Raw genomic sequence first — 19,329 nt, forward strand, 5'->3', positions numbered from 1 at the left:
ATGTATCCAGTGTGTATAGATAGGAAGAACTGTGTCCCATTGAATATATACACTGCATAGTCGTGTCCCTATCTTAAACCAATCCTATCTTTCATTCAGAACCAGCATTGTTAGAACTATCCTTGTGCGGACTCTTCTCTCATATGTGTTCCTAAACTCCAACTCCATATTGATTGATTAAGAAAGTAAAAGGGGGACTGATATTCTGTTTGATTTGTGCGATTCCTTTATACCTGCTCTCTCCTCCTATCTCTTTACATTGCCTATTGGGGGGTTGAAGGGTGTTGCAGGAGGAACTGCTAACCACAGTGCTATCTGATCTGAACCAACACAAAAGTATTATTTTCTGTCATGCTTTTGTTTTGCTCATTACTTACTCCTCGTGTATTAAAGATATTATTCAGTGTTCTGTCACCCCATTGGTGATTGTTTACCTATTAAAACATATTGTGACTAAATCTTAAATATATAAATAAATATTTACCTTTGCAAACCAGCCTGATTCCTGGTTCAGTGTGACGTGGGGTGGGGAGGTTCAGAAGAAGGGTGTGATATGAGTGGTATCTCGTTCAGAATATTGAACTTTTAGACAAAAATAAATAAGGATTTCAGTTGTGCACTACATGCTGAGCTTTGACTTGGTTGTGTGTCGGACTGAAATCACTTACAGATTCTAGGAGATGTCTAATCACCTGAAGACTACTATATCCTACAACCTTCTGGGGAAACAGAGGATGAAGCCCCATAAAGGAACTGTAGTGTTGAGGAGTACTTCACCATTCAAAGGAGATTACATTTCAGATCTTGGCAAGAGGCAAGGACACTGCACCTCTCATAAGAGAGAGAGGCTAAGTGAATGTGTACAGAGTGTGGAGAAAGTGGACTTAAAGAGGACCCATTCATCAAATGTATAAAGGCCTGAAATAGTTTGCCCAAAAGAAAAGTATGGCTGAGGCAGCTCCAGAAGAGCCTAGAGGGCGTTTAGAATTTAAAGCCCGCTTCCTAATATACAGTGATAAAGTTGCACCCCAGGAGAGAGTTGGAGGCCTGCAGAGGTTTTTAACAACTGACCTGGATTGCCCACGGACTTCCACAAGTGAATGTGGCTTCAACGTGGGTTTCCAGGGTGCAGCTAAACTCTTAGTGAACTCAAGAGGTGGCAAACCAACCTTGAAGACCGATGGTAAGCAGGACTCAGGGGCTATTTGACTTTGTCTGATGGGTTTTCTGACTTTAGGGGTATTCTGTGTGCCCCTAATCGTTTAGATTAGAGATTGGACCCAGGACATAAGGTCAAAAGGATTTGGTTTGCTCTTAGATATGAACTACCGACCATTTGTCCTTAAAAATAAACATTGGGCACAGTGCATTGGACTCTACAGATTTGGTTTTGTGTGAGCAATGGGTATGAAGCGTAGAGGTAGGATTTGGATCAGAGACCAGGTCCTGTGGAATTGAGTTTCTCTTTGCTTATTTTCAGGTTTTCACCCATCCTGACCATCATTTAGTATTGTTGGAAGTATTTACATTGTACGGGAAAAGGCTGGAGCAATGAATCAGAAGGAAGTCTTTATTTTGTGTTTCCTAATTGAATGAATTTTCATTATTGAACTATATGTGTAATACCTGTGTTTTCTATTAATCTGATGGGCCCTTTGGGACAGGCATAAAATAGAGACTCGCAAGACTGACAGTGGTCAGATGGACCACAAAAGGGCTGATTCGAAGGTGATTACTCGAGGTTTGTCTGAGGTCAGTCATGGTCTGGTCTGTTAAATGGTGGCTGCTGGAATACTTTGGGGGATCCTGAAATCTGATCAGCCTGAAACTCTACTGTTGGTATCAACAAGGAATTAAATTAAATTAGCTCCATCTTTGTTTAATTTGTTTTTTTTTTGCAGGATGTTGGAAGATATTCTTCTACATACATCTGATGCTCCAACCTTGGTGTTGTGAAGTTATCACCTTGTCAATAGTAACTGTGGGTAATTTCTTAAGCAAGAAAAGAAGTGCTTAAAGTTTGAAATAAACAAGAATATGTTATCAATTGATTTTGGAATGTATGTTTGTGTTCCTTGCATATAATGTAAAGCAATTGGATTGGTTTAAAAAGACAATGGGCAAATGAGTGTTACTACCAGTATGCTATATTATTAAGTATTACTTTCTGGGGTTTAAAGATTGCACTCCACCTAATAAGAAAGATTTAGCAAATGGTTCCATCCTCTCGTGCATACTTACTGTGACCAGTGCAAAGATATCTGCATTTTAATTTAAGAAGGAAAGCATGCATAAGAAAGGGTGGTAATAAACATTGTATTGTTTGATGAGTCAATCAGAAACATGCATAAAAAGGTATATTAAATTACATCAGTTTATTGATGTAAGTGCCAGCACTTCTACCTGTATTAATTTTATTTGTTACACGTATAGGACATTTACAATGCACAACATTGAAAGTATATAACAAAAATGACATTTTTTTTTAAAAGTGCTTAGCATTTTTAAATAAATATTATCCATTGCTGTTCTTTCTTTCAAAAGCTGTTTTAACCAAGACATTTGTGACTGTGACATGCTACAAGAAAATATTTACATTTTAGTTAGAGTGATGCTGAAGCCACGGATTGCACCTGTAATCTGAATTAGAGCATTGCTATTATAATGTTATGCAATCCAAAGAGTGAAATATAAAGTGTACGAGACCTTTTTCTTGTTGTAACCTCCTGCAAGTGCTACAATCAACAGACATGTTGAGGTGAGTCTTAGATTTTAAATACACTCCTTTTCATAGTCCACATATTTAATAATGAAACAAACGAGAAGTTCATTTAAAAAATGTATCATGTATACAATGTGGTGACATGCTTTCTTCTGCGCCATGCTCCGAATATATGAGAATGTAATTATTGTTCGGAGATGGGACGATTCCATGGAATGTAGCCAATAGTGAATAGAAATGAGTTGTCTATTGTGTTTGAAAGTTGTAAAATGTAAAACCTGCAAGTGCCGAAAAAGTAGTTTGAAATCAAAACATGTTTAAGAGAATACATTAGTGATTCTCCCACATTTAAGAGAGAAACAGGTGTGATTTTGTGTAGTGTGCACATTTCCCTAAACTCGAACACACCCCCCCCCTGTCTAAGCCCACATGCATGTATTCACACACAAACATACATATCTGTGTAAACACGCCTATACCAATGTGTACAGACACACAGATATGTATGTCTCTACACACACACACAGACACACAGCTCTATATCGATATGACATCTAATTTGACTTTGCTGACACTATATTGTATGCAATATTTGAAAACAATAGGTCATGTGTCATCCTTCCTGTTCACCTCAGTTATAATTTCCAAATGTATGAACACATTCCCTACAACGTTGTATTTTGGTTGAAAAAAATGTAAAGCTCTACTGCTCTAAATGCACAATATATGTGACTTGTTGCTTCTGAAAAGCTTTTTTCAATCTATTAAAAAGCTAGAACACCCCAGACTTTGTGCTCTTTTCAAATCCATGTGTCTTAAGTCTTCCAAGTGTATTGCTCCGTGATCATGCATTATTCATCTGAGCAAAGGCTTCAATGTTCACAATGTAATTATAAATCACACTTTCTTTATTTGATGAAGTTCCGAGTATGCAGATACAACCTTTTTCGGATCAATTTTGAGAGGTTCTTAAGTTACATCAAAAGAACAACTGCCATGTTTAGCACCCCAAGTGCTTTTTAAAGGCTGATTGACCATACAAAGTTGTCACAGCCTTGATAAACGACTCGGGGCGTAGAGCATGTCAGGGACCTCTTTCCAAAAACTTTGGACCGATGCAAGCCCAGTTTGGCAGGGCACTGGCATTAGGGCAAAAATTGCCTCGTGTGTCCAGATCTCCAGGTTTTGCCGGGAGTGTGCTGGAAGTGAGCCCTATAACTGCCTGTCCGGAGATTTATTTTTATTTCAAAACCTGGATTTGTGGAAAGGGAGGTGACCAATGGCTGAATCAATGACTGCAAGAAAAGTAGAAATTGTCACATCCGATACAAAAATCCAGGAACTGCACAAATAAAAAAAATAAAAAAGAAATTGTCACATCCGGATGAACAATTCTCATTTACCAACAATTCAACAGTTAAAAACCTAATACAAATGATAACTGTTCAGTAATTCTACATTAACAAGCAAGCCATATCTCTGCCCTCCATGAGGTGATATGGTATGTTAGTTTATAACGTGCTTAATACCCAGAGGTTTCTAAGCGCGGACCCGAGGATCGAACATGTGTTGCTCCGTGCCGTCTTGCTTCCAAGGCGAGCACTTTTCCCGTGAGCTATCCTCCCGAGGTTGTGGGTGGGCTCAAACCCTCAACCTTTCAGTTAACAGCCACATGCTTTAACAGATTTTGCCACATAGCTTGGCAAATGGTTTTATAGCAAGGGCTGAAATAGCAATCAGAGCAAAGCTAATTCGTTGTGTACATGCTTACAGTCATAGCCAAATTCACACAGTTTATATCCGGGGGGATGACTGGAATCCCCTCCCCCCAAATCCCCTTTTCCCACTACTGAAGTATACTTAAGCTAGCCATTATCAAATTATCACCCTACTGGTACGTCGGTGGCATGATGTTTTTTTTTTTTTTAAATCTAGGCACCCCAAAATTGCCCATATATTCTATCAATGCATTTTTGCAGTAGAGCAATTTTGCCCTAGTGCTAAAAAGGAATGGTATTCGTACTAGTGCAAACCTTGCCCTGGTACTAAAATGCATTGAAAAAATATTATTTTGTTTTAGTAGGGACTTTTTGTTGTTGTTGCTCTAGTGCTAATACAGTTCAGAAGCGCACTTCAACTGGTGCAAAGTTGTCAGAAAGAGACCCCAAGTATGTAACACATTCACAGCTTTCTGAACTACTATGGTATATAACTACATTTGTTTAACGGGTTGTGCCAAACCAAGAGATACGTGCTATGTTGTTTCTGGAAAGGCTTAAAATGATTGTAGTTCCATATTCTGATAACATATGTTTATTTATGTGGCTTGCTTCTTAAAGAACATCTGGGACGGGAATACAGTACTTTGCACATGTGCAGATGCAGTTTGGACATACGCAAATGGCAGGTGCGCATGCACAATCCCAAATGCATTTGCAGTGTATTTGCTTTTGTGATTGTTTTTTTTGCTCATTAACAAAAGTCATTTATGCATGTGCAATGTACCATAATACTGCCCAGAAGTGAATGTTAAATCTAGTTTAAGTCACATGAATCCGTTTGTTAAAATCTGTATAAGGAGAATTAATATCAGTTTCATTTCAATATATTTTGTTGAGCCCTCACACTTTCAGACTCCCATCCAGGAGGTCTTTGAGCTAAATTAAAACTTCATTTGACTGTGATAGCAGGGTAGCATTTCAGCCATCTTTTGGATTTTCCATGTCATCCCTTCTCTTGTTACTGAATAGAAATGGGGCTTCTTGGTCAGACATGTGTTCACATCTTCAGAGAACAAGCTTGAAGTGTGGGAGCAGGGCCAAAATAAATGAGGATGAAGTAGGTTTCCCAAATTTTAGTTTAGGCATTTCTGGTCCTTTAAAAAAACATCTTTGTTGGGGGGAGCTTCAATTATTTTGTGAACTTGAATTATTTTTAAGTTTGCTACCACTGTCCTGTTTCAGCAAAGCGGTTTAGTAATGTAATTCCTCCAGGAAAACAGCTTTTTGGTGTAGAAATATTGATTTCCTAAGCCTCAATTTGCACAATCCTTGGACCGCCTATCATTTGATCCTCAGAAATACCTACTCTTTAAAGTACTAAATAAGATGCATTGCAGTGTAGTGTGTCATTTATCTTTCTGCACAGGTGCATATCAGTCAGATTCATGATTAGGTTCCTGCAACATATGATCACTGACCATCATCAAAGTAATCAATGAAGCTGCATATGGGGGATAAAAATGAAGGCAGATGGCATTATTATTTAAATTCTTATAAATGTACCTCTTGACGTGTATGCATTATCCTAACCTCAACAAGGATAAGCCAGTCTGTCGTACACTACAGGGATAGTGATCTAACTTCTGGAAAACCTGCCACCCTAGGTGAGGCTGGAGGTGGACCACGTAAAATTCAGGAAATTAATTAACACCAAATTGCACCAAAAAGCACATAGTTGGCATTGTTCATTGGATAGTAGCAGCAAAAGGTTCTCCATTTCTCATATCCACCAGTGTGTAATCCTCTCTGCCAGGCCCATGCTATTAAGCAACATTAACAATTTAAGCACCAGCATTGTAGAATGTTGATTTAAAATAACGTTTCAGCTCATAAAATTCGTTTAACACATGATCATTTTCCTTCAATTATCTTCCGGTGTCTGCTAAATTAAAGCCTAGTAAACTCAAAAATAGTACAGAAATATGCAATTCAATAAATCCTAGTTTAAAAGGTGTTGCGTAATATTAGTAGAGATCCAGACAGGCCTATCGGGAAAACGACCATCCCCCTGGCCTACTGATCTCTCTTTCACATGTAACTGCATATTCCAGACCGAGACAAATGGCAGAGAATCAAAATGATAGTTGAATAAGTAATGTAATGGGCAACATGCATCATGGCCCATACAAGTTGGCCTAATAGGTGGAGGAGAGCAGTCAATGGTGCATTAGAGTGCAGAATTTAAGTTTCTTTTACCTTGCTAAATGTCTTATGTGCTGTTCCAGGCCTATGGTCAGGAAGAAGTGTGTGTTTTCTGCTGCTTGCAAATTGCAAATGTCCAAGCTCTGGTTAAATTAATCATATTTGTTTGAGCTATTCCATATTGTTTTAGAATTCAATGAATGATGTTATAAGAAAACAAAAACTATAACACCATCCAGCTTAATGAAGGAAAAGAGACACCCATATCCCAATGCAACATTTAGGTATGTAACACATTTTACCATTGCTGCAGTATATATATATATGAAAATGCATGTTGTTTTAACTTCAAGATTCTTCAACAAAGCCCATGTTTAAAAGAAAGGTAACATCAGCACCAAATGAGGATGTATATTTTTTGGGATGAGTTTAGATTGACTTATTATGTAATTTTAAGTGTCATCTTCAAAAGCAATAGACTGGTAATAAAATAATCTTTCGGCTTGGTTAGGAAAAAAACACAAGCTCATCTGTGAAAATGACAGCTTGTTCCTTTTAGAGAGGCTAGAAACATGTGTAACGCTGCATGCCTGAATTTGAAAAGCATGTATGATAATCGAGAGTTGGGTAGATTGAATTTAAAACATCCTAAGTTCTCAGTACTTTCCTTCAGTGGCCCACATGCACAAAACATTACATGCTGCAATGTTGAGGGCAGCCCAATAAGAATTCCTGAGCACACATGACTACATCTCATTATTTCAGAATTGTTCATGGATGCATCTCAATATTTACTTGCATTTTAAAAATTACTTTGCGTTGACATTGGGCAGAGGAGGTGGGCACCCTGACCCATTGCGACGTTTTGATATTGTTCAAGGACTTTCAAATTTCTAACAAACAAGTTGCAGTGCCCTTTAAATGTTGCCTCTAATTTCCTTAAGAATAGCAACAATCTAAATATTCTCTAGTAAGGCAGGTTCTTCAATTGTAATCAAATCAATTGACAAGGAACTTCATATAGTTGGATGTGAATTTGATAAAATATCTTTTTTTTGTCTAAGGAAATGTATAATTATAAGCCTAATGTCTTCTGTTACTGTTGTGTTGGTTTCTGGAAGTCATTTATTGAGTATAATTTGTTCTCTGTCTATTGGTGTTTTAGTGTTTTAGACAGTAAATGTACTTTATTATAACGTTAATTGGATGTTATAAGCACATGTGTGCACTTTTATTTTATTACATAACCATGCTTTGAAGAAGTGCTAATTGTAAAAAAATGCCAATTTTTGGAGGAGCTTAAACATTTTTGAATTATCTTAGTGAGTCTAATAGGAAAATGGAAAATAAGTCTGGCCATTGTTCTATGAACTGAAAGTGAGGTATGGAGGGCTCGACGTTTTGTCACGCACTACGTTTTTTCACGCACTTCTTTAAATTCAATCAGTGTTTTCTTTAATGGGGGGTCCCCACATTTCCCTCATAGCCCACACCTGCATCATATCAGCCTCCTGACCCCCACCCAACTACTCACCTACCCCCACATATACATAGACATATGCATGCATATGTATAAGTAATTGGTCATTTATGACTAAAAGTGCATTATCAAAAGTGTAGGCTTTCAAAGAAAAGTTTTTAAAACATGCATTATGGTATGTAGTAATTATTATGGTTTCTAGTGAAGTTAAAATCAACAAGAAAGGTGCATACTAGGATTGGCTTATTTGGGAATGGAACTAAAAGTATTATTCTTCATATCGGTTCAAGAGAAATGTCTGCTTCAAAATTCATTGTTTACATTACAGAGTAAAAATTAACAAGTTGTGTCATTAAGTCTCCCTTCCCTTTTCCATCTTCTCATAGAGCACCTGGAAGAATCCAAGTGGCAGCATTAAGTTCTCCACAAGAAACCTACATTCACATATGTAACGGGTTGCAGTGGGCTACGAGAGTTGGTACCATGCCCTCTGCTTCCTATTTGTTTATATCTTGATTGAGACATCACTGTGGTGACCCCAGTGGGTTTCATCTCTGCTCGCCAATACTAGACTTGTTTGCACTTTGACAGGCTTTGGGTTAGTTTTAAGTAGGCCCTGGGCACGCATGCATAAATGAGGGAGAAGCAATGCATCAATCAGTGGATGTCTTGACACTGCAGACCTTTTGCAAGAACTGTCATCTGAATATTGGCGGGATTCAATGTCAGTTAGGTAATGGGTGAAGATAAGGGTTACAAGTAAAGGTTGTCGATGGGTGACAGTACGGAGCATTCAGGTATGCCATAAGCGACATGGCGATGGCGACATCTATTTAATTTGTTTATGGGCCTCATTACGACCCCGGCGCTAAACCATGGTGCTATTAGCACCATGGTCCATGCCGGGGTCCGCCATGGTGAATGGCAGATTTACCGCCCCAATCCAAGGTTGGTGGGGCGGTAATTCCCCATTCACCATGGCCCCTTCCCCATTCCCATTTTTGGCCTATAGGGCTCAATGGGAATGGGGAAGGCGCTAATTACGGCACCGTAAATTACGGTGCCGTAATTAGCTCCTAGGTCCCTTTGCGGGTTGGTTTTTTAACGCCTGCTAAAAGCATGCGTTAAAGTGCAACCCGCAAAGGGACCTCGTAATCAGGCGTTAAGGGTTTAACGGCGCCGACACCTTTTACGATGCCGTTAACCCCTTAACGCCTGGGTTGTAATGAGGCCCTATGTGTTTTATAATGCAAAACAAGCAAGTCCTAATTTGTACCGATCCTGACAAGATGGCCTATGTTGTAGACTTTAGGAGGTGAACCAGTGTAGTACAGGTCCCTCAATACCGACGCAAGAGGCAGGGCTTTCTGGTTGACTGTGTCCAATGTGGTGGAGAGGTTGAGTAGGATCGAATACCAGTGCTCCCTTTTTCCCTGGATGTGCAGTACATCATATTGGCCTGGATAGTTGCACCCTGCGTCCACCATTTATCTAACAAAGTAGATTGGCAGCTGCATAAGAGAATTAGTTTGTCACTGCTCTTGTCAAAGAAAGACAGTGATGAGATGGGGCAGTAATTTGACAGGTCCTCTGAGTCGAATGTGGCTATCTTTAGTAGTAGTAGGATCTGGCCTACCTTCAGAGCACTGGGGGAAGATACCTTGTTTAAGGAACACATTGATAGTGTGGAGGAGAAGAGGAATGGTTTTGTCAATGGAGACACAGAGAATATTTATGTAAGCGGAGGCATGTTCTTTACCAAGGTTGGTAGTTAGGTCTTCCGGCTTTATGGTCTTGAAATCCGTCAATTTGGGGATGTCGATAACATGGCTGAAGTTGTCACTGCTCTTATCAATTTTGTCAGTGAAATAAGTGATTGATCTAGTTTTATGTCCCTGTGGACTTCAGCATGGGAGTATGGGTAGGTGATTCATCCACTGATTAATAGTCTTGTTGAGAGCTTCAGTGTTTATTGACCGCTTCACTAATTGACGGCATTTATTATATGGTTTTGGCTGTGATGATCAAGTTCCTGAATGCCGTACAGAGAGACTTGCCTGGTATTTGGTCATTTGTGCTTATGCTGGCCCTTTTCCTGGCAGCTGATAGTGCATTTCTGATGTCCCCTCCTTTCTATACTCACTTAGAAGAGTAAACATTGAGGGGAAGATTCATGAAACAGTTTTCTCCATTTATGTGTTTGCAGGACACCGGCAAGTGGAGAAAACAACTTCTGTGCATTCTGTGCTTGGGAAGAATCATACAAGTGAATTTTTCATTGCAAAATGCTAAAGCATGAGCAGATTCATTCTGAGGATCAGGTCGAGCACAGAATAAGGGCAGGGCCAGGCACGCGAGGCGAGATCTGCCGCCCTTGTCCATGCAGGTACGTGACAATGTGTGCAAGTAGAAGCATTACTTTGTTTTTTGGAGCAGACATGAGGAAATATTTGATGTCACTTTCTCTATTTATTTGGTATTTGGAAAATGCTATATGCTCCATAGGGGCAGCTTCGGGGAGCTATAGTCAGGCCATTGGGGCTGGTATACACAAAAGGGGGTCAAAGGAGCAGGACACCACAGAGTGGGAATGCCATGTGCTGGTCGGACCAAAGGATACTGCTCACTAGCTTGTGGAGGGATGTTCTGTATTTAACAAGAGATGAGTAATGAGATGCTAATTCTTCATTTGAGATGGTCATCACATACGGATAGTTGATCACATTATTTTAATGTAATTAGTAATTACTAAACGATGTTATTTAAACCAGGAAATAACTGGTCGTTCATGGATGGTGCAAGGGCCTGTCAGTGAATGTCCTTCAAGGACACACTGCACATGAATGTCCAAGAGTGATGTAACGAGTGAGGTTGATCATAATTCACGGTTATCTGAAATGTGCCAATTATAAGCTGCTTCTCATACTGGATTTGCTCTGCACGTGGTGCGCATACCATCAACATCATGTATTTAATTCCTTCAATTTGGGCACTGATAGGTCCACAGAACAACTGTTTTCATTTCATGTGCTTAATGAATGTGTGTGTATGTGAATGGGCATATTTATATTTGTGTACACACAACAGATGTAGATACACAAAGAAAACCTGTTGACACATTTATACGCTCATATATTCTTGTTTGAATCGCAAACAGTTCCATTGCTAAGCCCTTTCAGCCTGCTGATAAATAGCACCAAGCAACTGCCCGGCAGTGCCACTCACTCATGCATCATACCTGTAGACTCAGAGACACGCATGTGTATAAATACACACGCAACCACCATCCAGACGTGACCCCACATCACACGCCCTCCCCGTATATACTATGTTGCATTGTTCAAATTTGGGTGCAAAGACACCCTTAGGTAGTTAGACAATTGCCACAGGGTAAGAAGTGTACTTTTCTCCCAGTCCTCTACAGCAGCCAGTGATCAGCAATGTGTTTGCTAAAAAAAGGAAGAATGTTTGTTGTGTCAAAATAGTTGGTGACATACGATAAAATAGAAAATATCAAAATACCAAAACATCTTAACTGAAATACATTATAAAAAGATTGCATCTAATTATCCTGGAATGGCATTTATGTATGTACCCCTTCCTGTCTATTAAATTGTAAAGGACCCCAACTCACGGGGAGACCCCGGTGATCCCCCTTCTACTCGTCATACTCACCCTCTATTTTTTTTTTATGTGATATTTTGTCTTTTAGATCTTATGATTGACAATGATCTCAAATAGATCTGTCATATGAACTTGGGAAGATCCAGGTATCTAGTGAAGGAGATCATTTACAGAGCGTGTATACTGTGGGATACATTTCAAAAATTCTTTCAGTCATCAATGTCCGAATCAACATGTCGCCACAGAGGATGCAGATAGTATAAAACAGCTAAATATGAAAGACGAACAGGCTTTTTAAGATCGATTGTAGTCAAAGTAACCTACTTAAGGTTACATATTCTTGTGTTCTGTCGGTATTCTTCATTATAAAAGATTTCGTCACAATCAGCACATTTATCACAAAACACAAAGCTATTTTGCCACTGAAATGTTTGTCGGGAATTTGGTCGGGCATCCAAGAGCCTACGACGCAAAATTGCACAGTACGAGTAGCCAAAGAGAAGCTATAAGTGGCTGAAAAAGTAGCCAAGCAGATGGCGCAGGAACATCAAAGGACACCTGAGTGTGTGAGATTATTTTGCACTAATGTAGGCAAGTAGAAAATACCACCAAATCGAGGGTATATGAAATGTGTATTTTTACAGGATATGGTCAGCTGCTTGCGACTTCGTAGGTTTTCTTCCACATTGATAAATATAGTCTTGTTCTGTTTCAATTTCTTTCTGGGGATCCAGTCCATAAATATGTGGGCTTGTTGCCTTTTGTCCCGCGTATGATACATTGTTTGACATTCATTGTTAACCTGAAAGTTCATAGTAAACAAGGATAAAACTAGTAATGTCATTATCGCCTTGCTCTGCTCTTGAAGCTTGTTTGGAAATTGTCTTTTCCGGGGTGTCGTATCAGTGTCTTATGCACTCTCGGACACCTTGGCATTGCAAAGTGGGTGGTATTACCATAGCTTCATGAAGAACAGGTGGTGGTGTTAGTACTGAAACAGGATCACCTACAAAAACAAATAGAAATTGATCAATTACATTCTTACTGCAAATCATTTTATTAAAGTATATTTGCAAGGAAACAAATGTATAGTGTCTAAGAAGCTCATAAATGTGTACATGAAGGCAAAAAAGTAATTTCACTTAAGGACAGCTGTGCAACCCTTTTCAGAGACCTCCCAGAGTGGATTGTGAAGCTGCCCGCCTCTTCGTCGGGTCCCCCAAAATTGTCAGAATCAGCCTCACACTCACCTGACTGCATTGGGCCATCTGTTTCAGGCCTCTTAAAAACAACTTACATTATCTGTAAGCCCATGAAGACCAGGCACACCACCTTTCTAGCAGTCAAACAAGCCATGTTGAGTGGTGCCTGCTCAACAAATTGGCAGCACTTTCCAATCTGGAAACATCCATGATCAAAATAGAAAACAAATCACACATTCAACTTCATCCTAAGTGTCTAGAACACCCTCATCCTGTAAACCAAAACGTGTTCCAATAATTAACCCTTTCGAGAAATAACAAAAAAATCTTCCTCTTCAAACAATTTCAGCTGGTACACCAAACACCAACGTAGGGACCTGACCCGAATGTCCTGGCATCCCTTTGGTCTGAAAGATCCAGTAAACCATCAAACCTCCTTCACATCCTCCCTCAATTAGCTCAAAAATACTCACACACATGAACTTTAAATAGTTTGCGTTCATGCATTTTCCTTTGGACTCTATTGGTCATATTAGAGCATTTTTGTTCACCACTGCAAGTGCACTTTTTCACCAGCATTTGCCCAGTTTAAAGGTTACCTTGTTGCAAATACGCATTTTTTCAAAGCATTTTTGTACTTGGACAGTTTCTGCTCCTGCACAGGTACATGAAAATGCACACTGTCTGCAATACCAGCCTATTACTTCATATGTGTTGCTTGTGTGCTCGTCTGCATGATTTATTCAGTGTTATTTTGAGTATTGCACGAGGCCAACATTTATAAATATAAAAAAAACAATAGAAACAAATACAAAATATTTCAGTTAATGTTTTCAAATATGACAAACAGCAAGTGTAAACGTTGTATACTCCCATGCCAGTTTACTTATTCATGGTTTTCAGTGCACCAGAACTAAAAGGCCTTGGACCAATCCACAGTGATTCAAGTATACCGTTGTGTAAAGATGTCATGATGTAAAACTCACCACTCAGATCATTGAATTTCATTTGTTTTACCCTTTCATAACAGGATTCTTTAACAATATCTTGGAGAGTGTTACAAAGGGCCCTGCCTTGCTGTAGTTATGGGGGATGGGATGTGCAAGGATGCGGCGTAGCAGCACCTGTTATATGATGCAGGACACAGGGGTGATGTGGGGGAGGATCCCCGGGACTACCCATCCTCTCACAAGCTTGCCGTTGACTTGTCACCAGGGTCTAACCATTACCATGGTCCCATTAAGGAAACAGATTGTGTGCCGCAACATTGTGACGTCATCTCAACAGTATTGCACGGAAATACATATATATAGGTGCACAATGAACTATGTTAGGAATTGATTTATTGATGAGGGACTGGACACATAACTCACTGCAATTTTTAAAGGTATAGAGGACATGGAAATAGGCTCAGCCCTGGGGGAGCACAAGATCCAGTTCCTCCGCTCTGATCTGCATCGTATACAATTTTTGCACCCAGTTCACATGTCACATTAACGGTGCTAGAACATTATTTAGACTAGCTGGATTTCTAGGCAGAAGAGGAATCATTGGGGTTGGGCTGAAATTAATTTACATTTAGATGGGTGGGGTTTCAGAGTTGGAGATCCTTTCAAGGATTCTGAAAACCAGTAACTGGAATTTTATTGTTAACAGAAATACAAATTTCCCTTCCAAAATGTAGCACTCAGCCACATAATAATTATCCTTGAAAATAAAGATGAACAAAATGAAAAATCATCAATGTCCAGTGATCATGGACAAACTGTAGTCAAATTATGTGGAACACAATTAAGGCTGTCCACTTATGACAGTGGAAAACTGATTTCCTGTCCTTATGTGTCCCTATTACAAGTACAAAGACCCTGGACATAAAGACTTTCATGGACAAAACTGAGGGAGGGAACAAAGATGACCACTCTTATACCTGGACAGCACTGTTTTCCATGATGCCATGTACAACGGAAGAACGGGGATAGGAGCTAAAGTGGAGCTAAATTGTATATTGCCAGTTCTGACATTACTTCAGTTGATATGAAGAAGGAAGTTTAAAACAAGACATGAATCCCCCTTTAGGACCAAACATGGTGATAAATGTACAAGGGGATCATTAGAACTGTATACGAAATACATAGAATTGGATTATTCCCACTCTCCCCAAATAATGTATCAGCGAAATTAACATAAGATGGTTCTATAGAACACCGAGGGGGAATGGGACCTTTCTATTCGCATGATAGAGTGGACCCAATGATTCAGAAGACATTTTGTTCAAAGGTATTTCCGATCATCTTAAAGAGCCTTTAAAAGGAACTCATGGTAGATATGTCTTTGATTATTTTAGAGGGTCAGAAGAATATGGATCAAAGGTCAAGTAGGCTATGGCATTTGCCAAGCTCTGCTTGGTTAAGATATTGATGTGAAAGAGTTGGCAGAGTCAAAATCAGCCACAAAGAAACAAGTGGAAACAAGTGGAAAATTCCAGTAGACCGGTCACAATGTTCAGAGAAGAAATGATAACAATCTTCAGCTGAGTCAGAAAACTGTTGGCTCTTTGGTGACAAGTTTACCAGTTTCTGTCATGGAGGAGGAGATCTTCATTTCGCTCTTCCATATCATGGGGTGGGGAGCTGACTCCTTTCTTGAGTTCCGTCCTTCACTCACTTTCCTATTATCGGACACCTATATGTTATTTCCTCAATTCCTAATATTTATTAGTTCGCTCCCCCTAGATTGGACTTTTTGTTATAAAATCAATGAAGGAGATGCATAAAGTGGTAATATTTCAGTGGTTGCAGGCAATTGCACAGGATATAGCAAAGTAAGTCGAGAGATACGCAGGTGTGTAACATTGTTTGGTTCAGAGATGAAAGCAAAGGTCCCTGAACTGTAGTAAAAACCATATAAGAACTCAGAAAAAAATTTGATATAAACTACATGCAAAAGAAAAACCTTTAATAAAGTTCTGATAAATGTGTGCTATTTATGAGGCATTTAAGGCTATAAATATCAGACCTACCTTTTCTCCCCTTCCAGAAAGTGGTCCATCTATGTCCGGTTTGATGTGCATGGGCGGAGCTGTGTATGGAAGCCTGCAGTGGACCTGCCCACACTGTACCTGACCTGTGCATGAGACAAAATAGATGTCAAACAGTTCAAGCACATTCCATTCAATTACAAATATATTTTATCAGAAGAACGTGTGACAACATTAGTCAAATCAAATGTTTAAATAAGCAGTTTTATTAAAATACTGAAATACTCAAATTCAATAATTTTGCAATTTCTGTATAAAGGAATATCTGGCCTTTTATGAAAAAGAGGCCCCAGGTTTGACTGTGACTTTGCTGATTACATGGTGTGAGAAACCTGAGGGTTTTCCCCCATGCAGACCCTGAGAATCCTCTATTGAGGTGACCAAGGGAGAGACATCGCTGTTGGATCCCAACTGTGGGGGTGGACAAGCGAGGGAGGATCACCTAGGTAGGGGAGTCTGGGGTTGCACTCATGGGAAAACCCCGGGTGAGAAGCGGTATCCCAACTGGACGATAGGCATGGAGGAAGAAATCCCTGAAGCCTTCATGGGATATGAAGGTCCCATTGTCCCTGAGCCAAAAGGTAGGCAGAAATATCAGAAGCAGGCAGTGAGGAGGGTCAGGTGAGACTAAAGCATGGCTTTCTCCTCAGCACCTATTTGTCTTCCCCGTTTCAGACCATAAGGGGTGCTGTCAAGACCAGTACTTATCAGGGCACCATGGGTAGGGAGTAACCTAACAAAAGGGGAATCACCCCCATTGTACAAAAACAGGGACAGGTAATTCCCCTCTCTCCACTGACAATCATCCTATAATGATTCTGCTTCTAACTATCAATTTCTGTTTTGTCCTGTCTCCTCCTCCCCATTTCCAACATGTACTGGGATGAGGAAGGGGCAACTCCAATTGAACCTCCATTACGGTATAAAAGGTGGAGTTTTGCCAGAGTGAACGAGCAAGCTGGGGTTGCTGAATGGATCGTGGAAGCCAGGGAACAAGAGGTGGCAGCAGGAATAGCCCAGAGGATCCAGAGGGGAATGGGATGCCAGGACGTTGGTGTCAGAGGAGTTGCAGCATGGCGAGGGGGCCGTGTTTTCATGGTGCCAGATTGTGGAATGTTATGAGCTGTTGGCAGTATCCAGGCCAGTGCTCGTTCCCGTGGCACGTGTCCAGGTCCCTGGAGCGGGAGCAGTAGCAGCGGAAGGTGCAAGCAGCACGATAATTAAAAAGCAGGAGAAAGCAAGAGAAAAAATGTGCGCAAGCAGCACGAAAGCAGAAAAAGCAGAAACAGTGAGTTGAGAGGAACACAAAAAAAAAGGGCTTGAGCAACCCAAAAGAAAGAAGGAAAAATTGAGAAAGGTGCAGGCAGCACAAAGAAAACAGAAAAGTGTACAAGATGCACAGCAAGGTACTGAAAGAGTGCGAGAGGCACAGCAGGTAAAAAAAAGTGTGCAAGAGGCACGGCAAGGTTAAGGAAGTGTGCGAGAGGCACAGCAAAACAAAAAAGTGTGCAAGAGGCACAGAAAGGCAGAAGGTGCCAGAAAAGTGTGCAAGAGCACAGAAAAGAAAAAAGGTGAAAATGAAAAGTGTGCAAGAGGCACGGAGAAGACAAAAGGTGAAAAAGGAAAGTGTGTAAGAGGCACAGAAAAGACAAAAGGTGGCAGAAGACAAAGAGTGTAAGCAGAGGGGCCAGGTATCAGGGTGCTGGCGCAAGGGAAGGAGCAAAAGCCCTGCATTCTCGAAAGTCTCTGATACTGCCCCAGTGTTGACCAAAGGAGTGAACAGCGTCACTTGATAAGGTGGGAAAAGGGGGAGGTACACTGGGAGCAAAGTGGGAGCGATTCCTCCTAAGCGAAGGAAAGGCTGTTGAACCCTCACAAAAAAGAACTGTGCTTCGAGAAGAACATCCTGACAAGGCGTACTTTTGGTGTTTTGTGTTTGAGATATTTTAAGTGAACATTTTGATACAAGAGGGGCCTGGTGCTTGGGGAAGGGAACCCTGAGAGGCCTGAAAGGAGTTGTGCACCTTCATTTAAGACGAGAAGGAGCCTACGTTTGAGGGAAGAGTATCCTACGGAACCCAAAGAAATTATGAAGAAAGTGTGAATACTTTTGAGCCAGAGAGGCCTAAGCTTGGGGAAGGGAACCCTAAGAGGCTGAAAAGGAACTGTGACTCTTCGTTTTGGGAACCAGAGGGGTCGTAGCTTGGAGAAGGGTACCCCAAGAGACCCAGAGACATTGAAAACTATATTGTACTTCTGCAAGAGCCCTACTAGGACGATCCTAAGGGCACCCCTTTTTGCATTGAACTATCTATGTTTAAACTGTCAGAACTAAACCTGGCGGTAAGACTACCTGAAACGAGGCTTGGTTTGCATTTCTTTTTTGAATCGCCATTTTTCTCTACAAAGACCGAACATCACATTTGTTTCAAGAGGGAGGGAAGCATAGGTTTGGACACAGACAGACTTTGGGTTTGGATTTACAGACATCAACGGCCCTTAGAAGCATCAGTTGAGGGAACAACCCCATTAGAGTTAGGGCCAGTTAGGCACTACACCAACCCTACAAAGTTTTATAGTGAAGGTTTTAAACTTACTTTTGAGTCTGTCTCTCGTTTGATACCATGCCTGCCTCACAATGATTATTAATTATATATTCTTGGTATGAAAGCATAAATGAACAGGCATTTCCTATAGAAACTATATCACTGCAGAAGATCCATTTGCATCTCTTGAACCTCAAGATGTTCTGCTTTCATGAAAGTTTTACTATGTTAACTAAAATTCTGGCACTGGGTTGAGTAGCTAAAGTTCAGTTAATTATGTTTTAAAATGAATGATTTGTATAGTGTATGCTTGCATCTGCAAGAGGAGGTAATGAGCCAGCAACAGGCCCCACCATCAGATACCTCCGGGTTTGGGCATATAATAAATACAATAAATATATAAAATAATTAATAAACTCCAACACTTTTTTTTTTAGAAATGCATAAAATCATCATTGTGTTGCAAACCTGTACTGATAAATATTATAGCCTCAGCCAACCTTCGTAAAAAGCAACGCATCACTGTTGTACTAGCTTTTTTAAAGAACTTTGTGGTGAGGTTATAACATATATATGTTGCAACCCATGTAAACTCTTGCGAATTAGCTTGTGCTGGGTTGTTTTTTAGCATCTTTTTCTGCCCATCAGGCTTGCCTCTCCATTCTTACATATCTGCGTGTTCCCGTGTAAAAGTGCAGCAGCTTCTTTCAAGGCCCTGAATGCAGGAATGCTCGTCCAGAAAACATCCAGATAGAAAGGAGCTGTAGCTCCTGCAGGGGAAAAGGTATTTTCTTG

General features: G+C 40.2%; 1 protein-coding gene across 2 annotated transcripts in view; it reads right to left on the reverse strand.

Annotated features, from left to right (window-relative positions):
• Positions 1–2,300: 2,300 nt before the first annotated feature.
• Positions 2,301–19,329, reverse strand: part of LHX6 (LIM homeobox 6) — a 562,516-nt gene continuing 545,487 nt past the window's right edge. For both annotated transcript variants that reach the window (XM_069609654.1, XM_069609653.1), the window contains exons 8-9: positions 15,971–16,074; positions 2,301–12,755 (exon numbers count right to left, since the gene is read on the reverse strand). In XM_069609654.1, coding sequence (XP_069465755.1) covers positions 12,735–12,755; positions 15,971–16,074 — 125 coding nt within the window. In that variant the 3' untranslated portion in view covers positions 2,301–12,734. The remainder of the gene's footprint in view (positions 12,756–15,970; positions 16,075–19,329) is intronic.

This window comes from Ambystoma mexicanum, chromosome 8, assembly GCF_040938575.1.
Source record: "Ambystoma mexicanum isolate Mex_15411 chromosome 8, UKY_AmexF1_1, whole genome shotgun sequence".
Lineage (NCBI taxonomy): Eukaryota > Metazoa > Chordata > Amphibia > Caudata > Ambystomatidae > Ambystoma > Ambystoma mexicanum.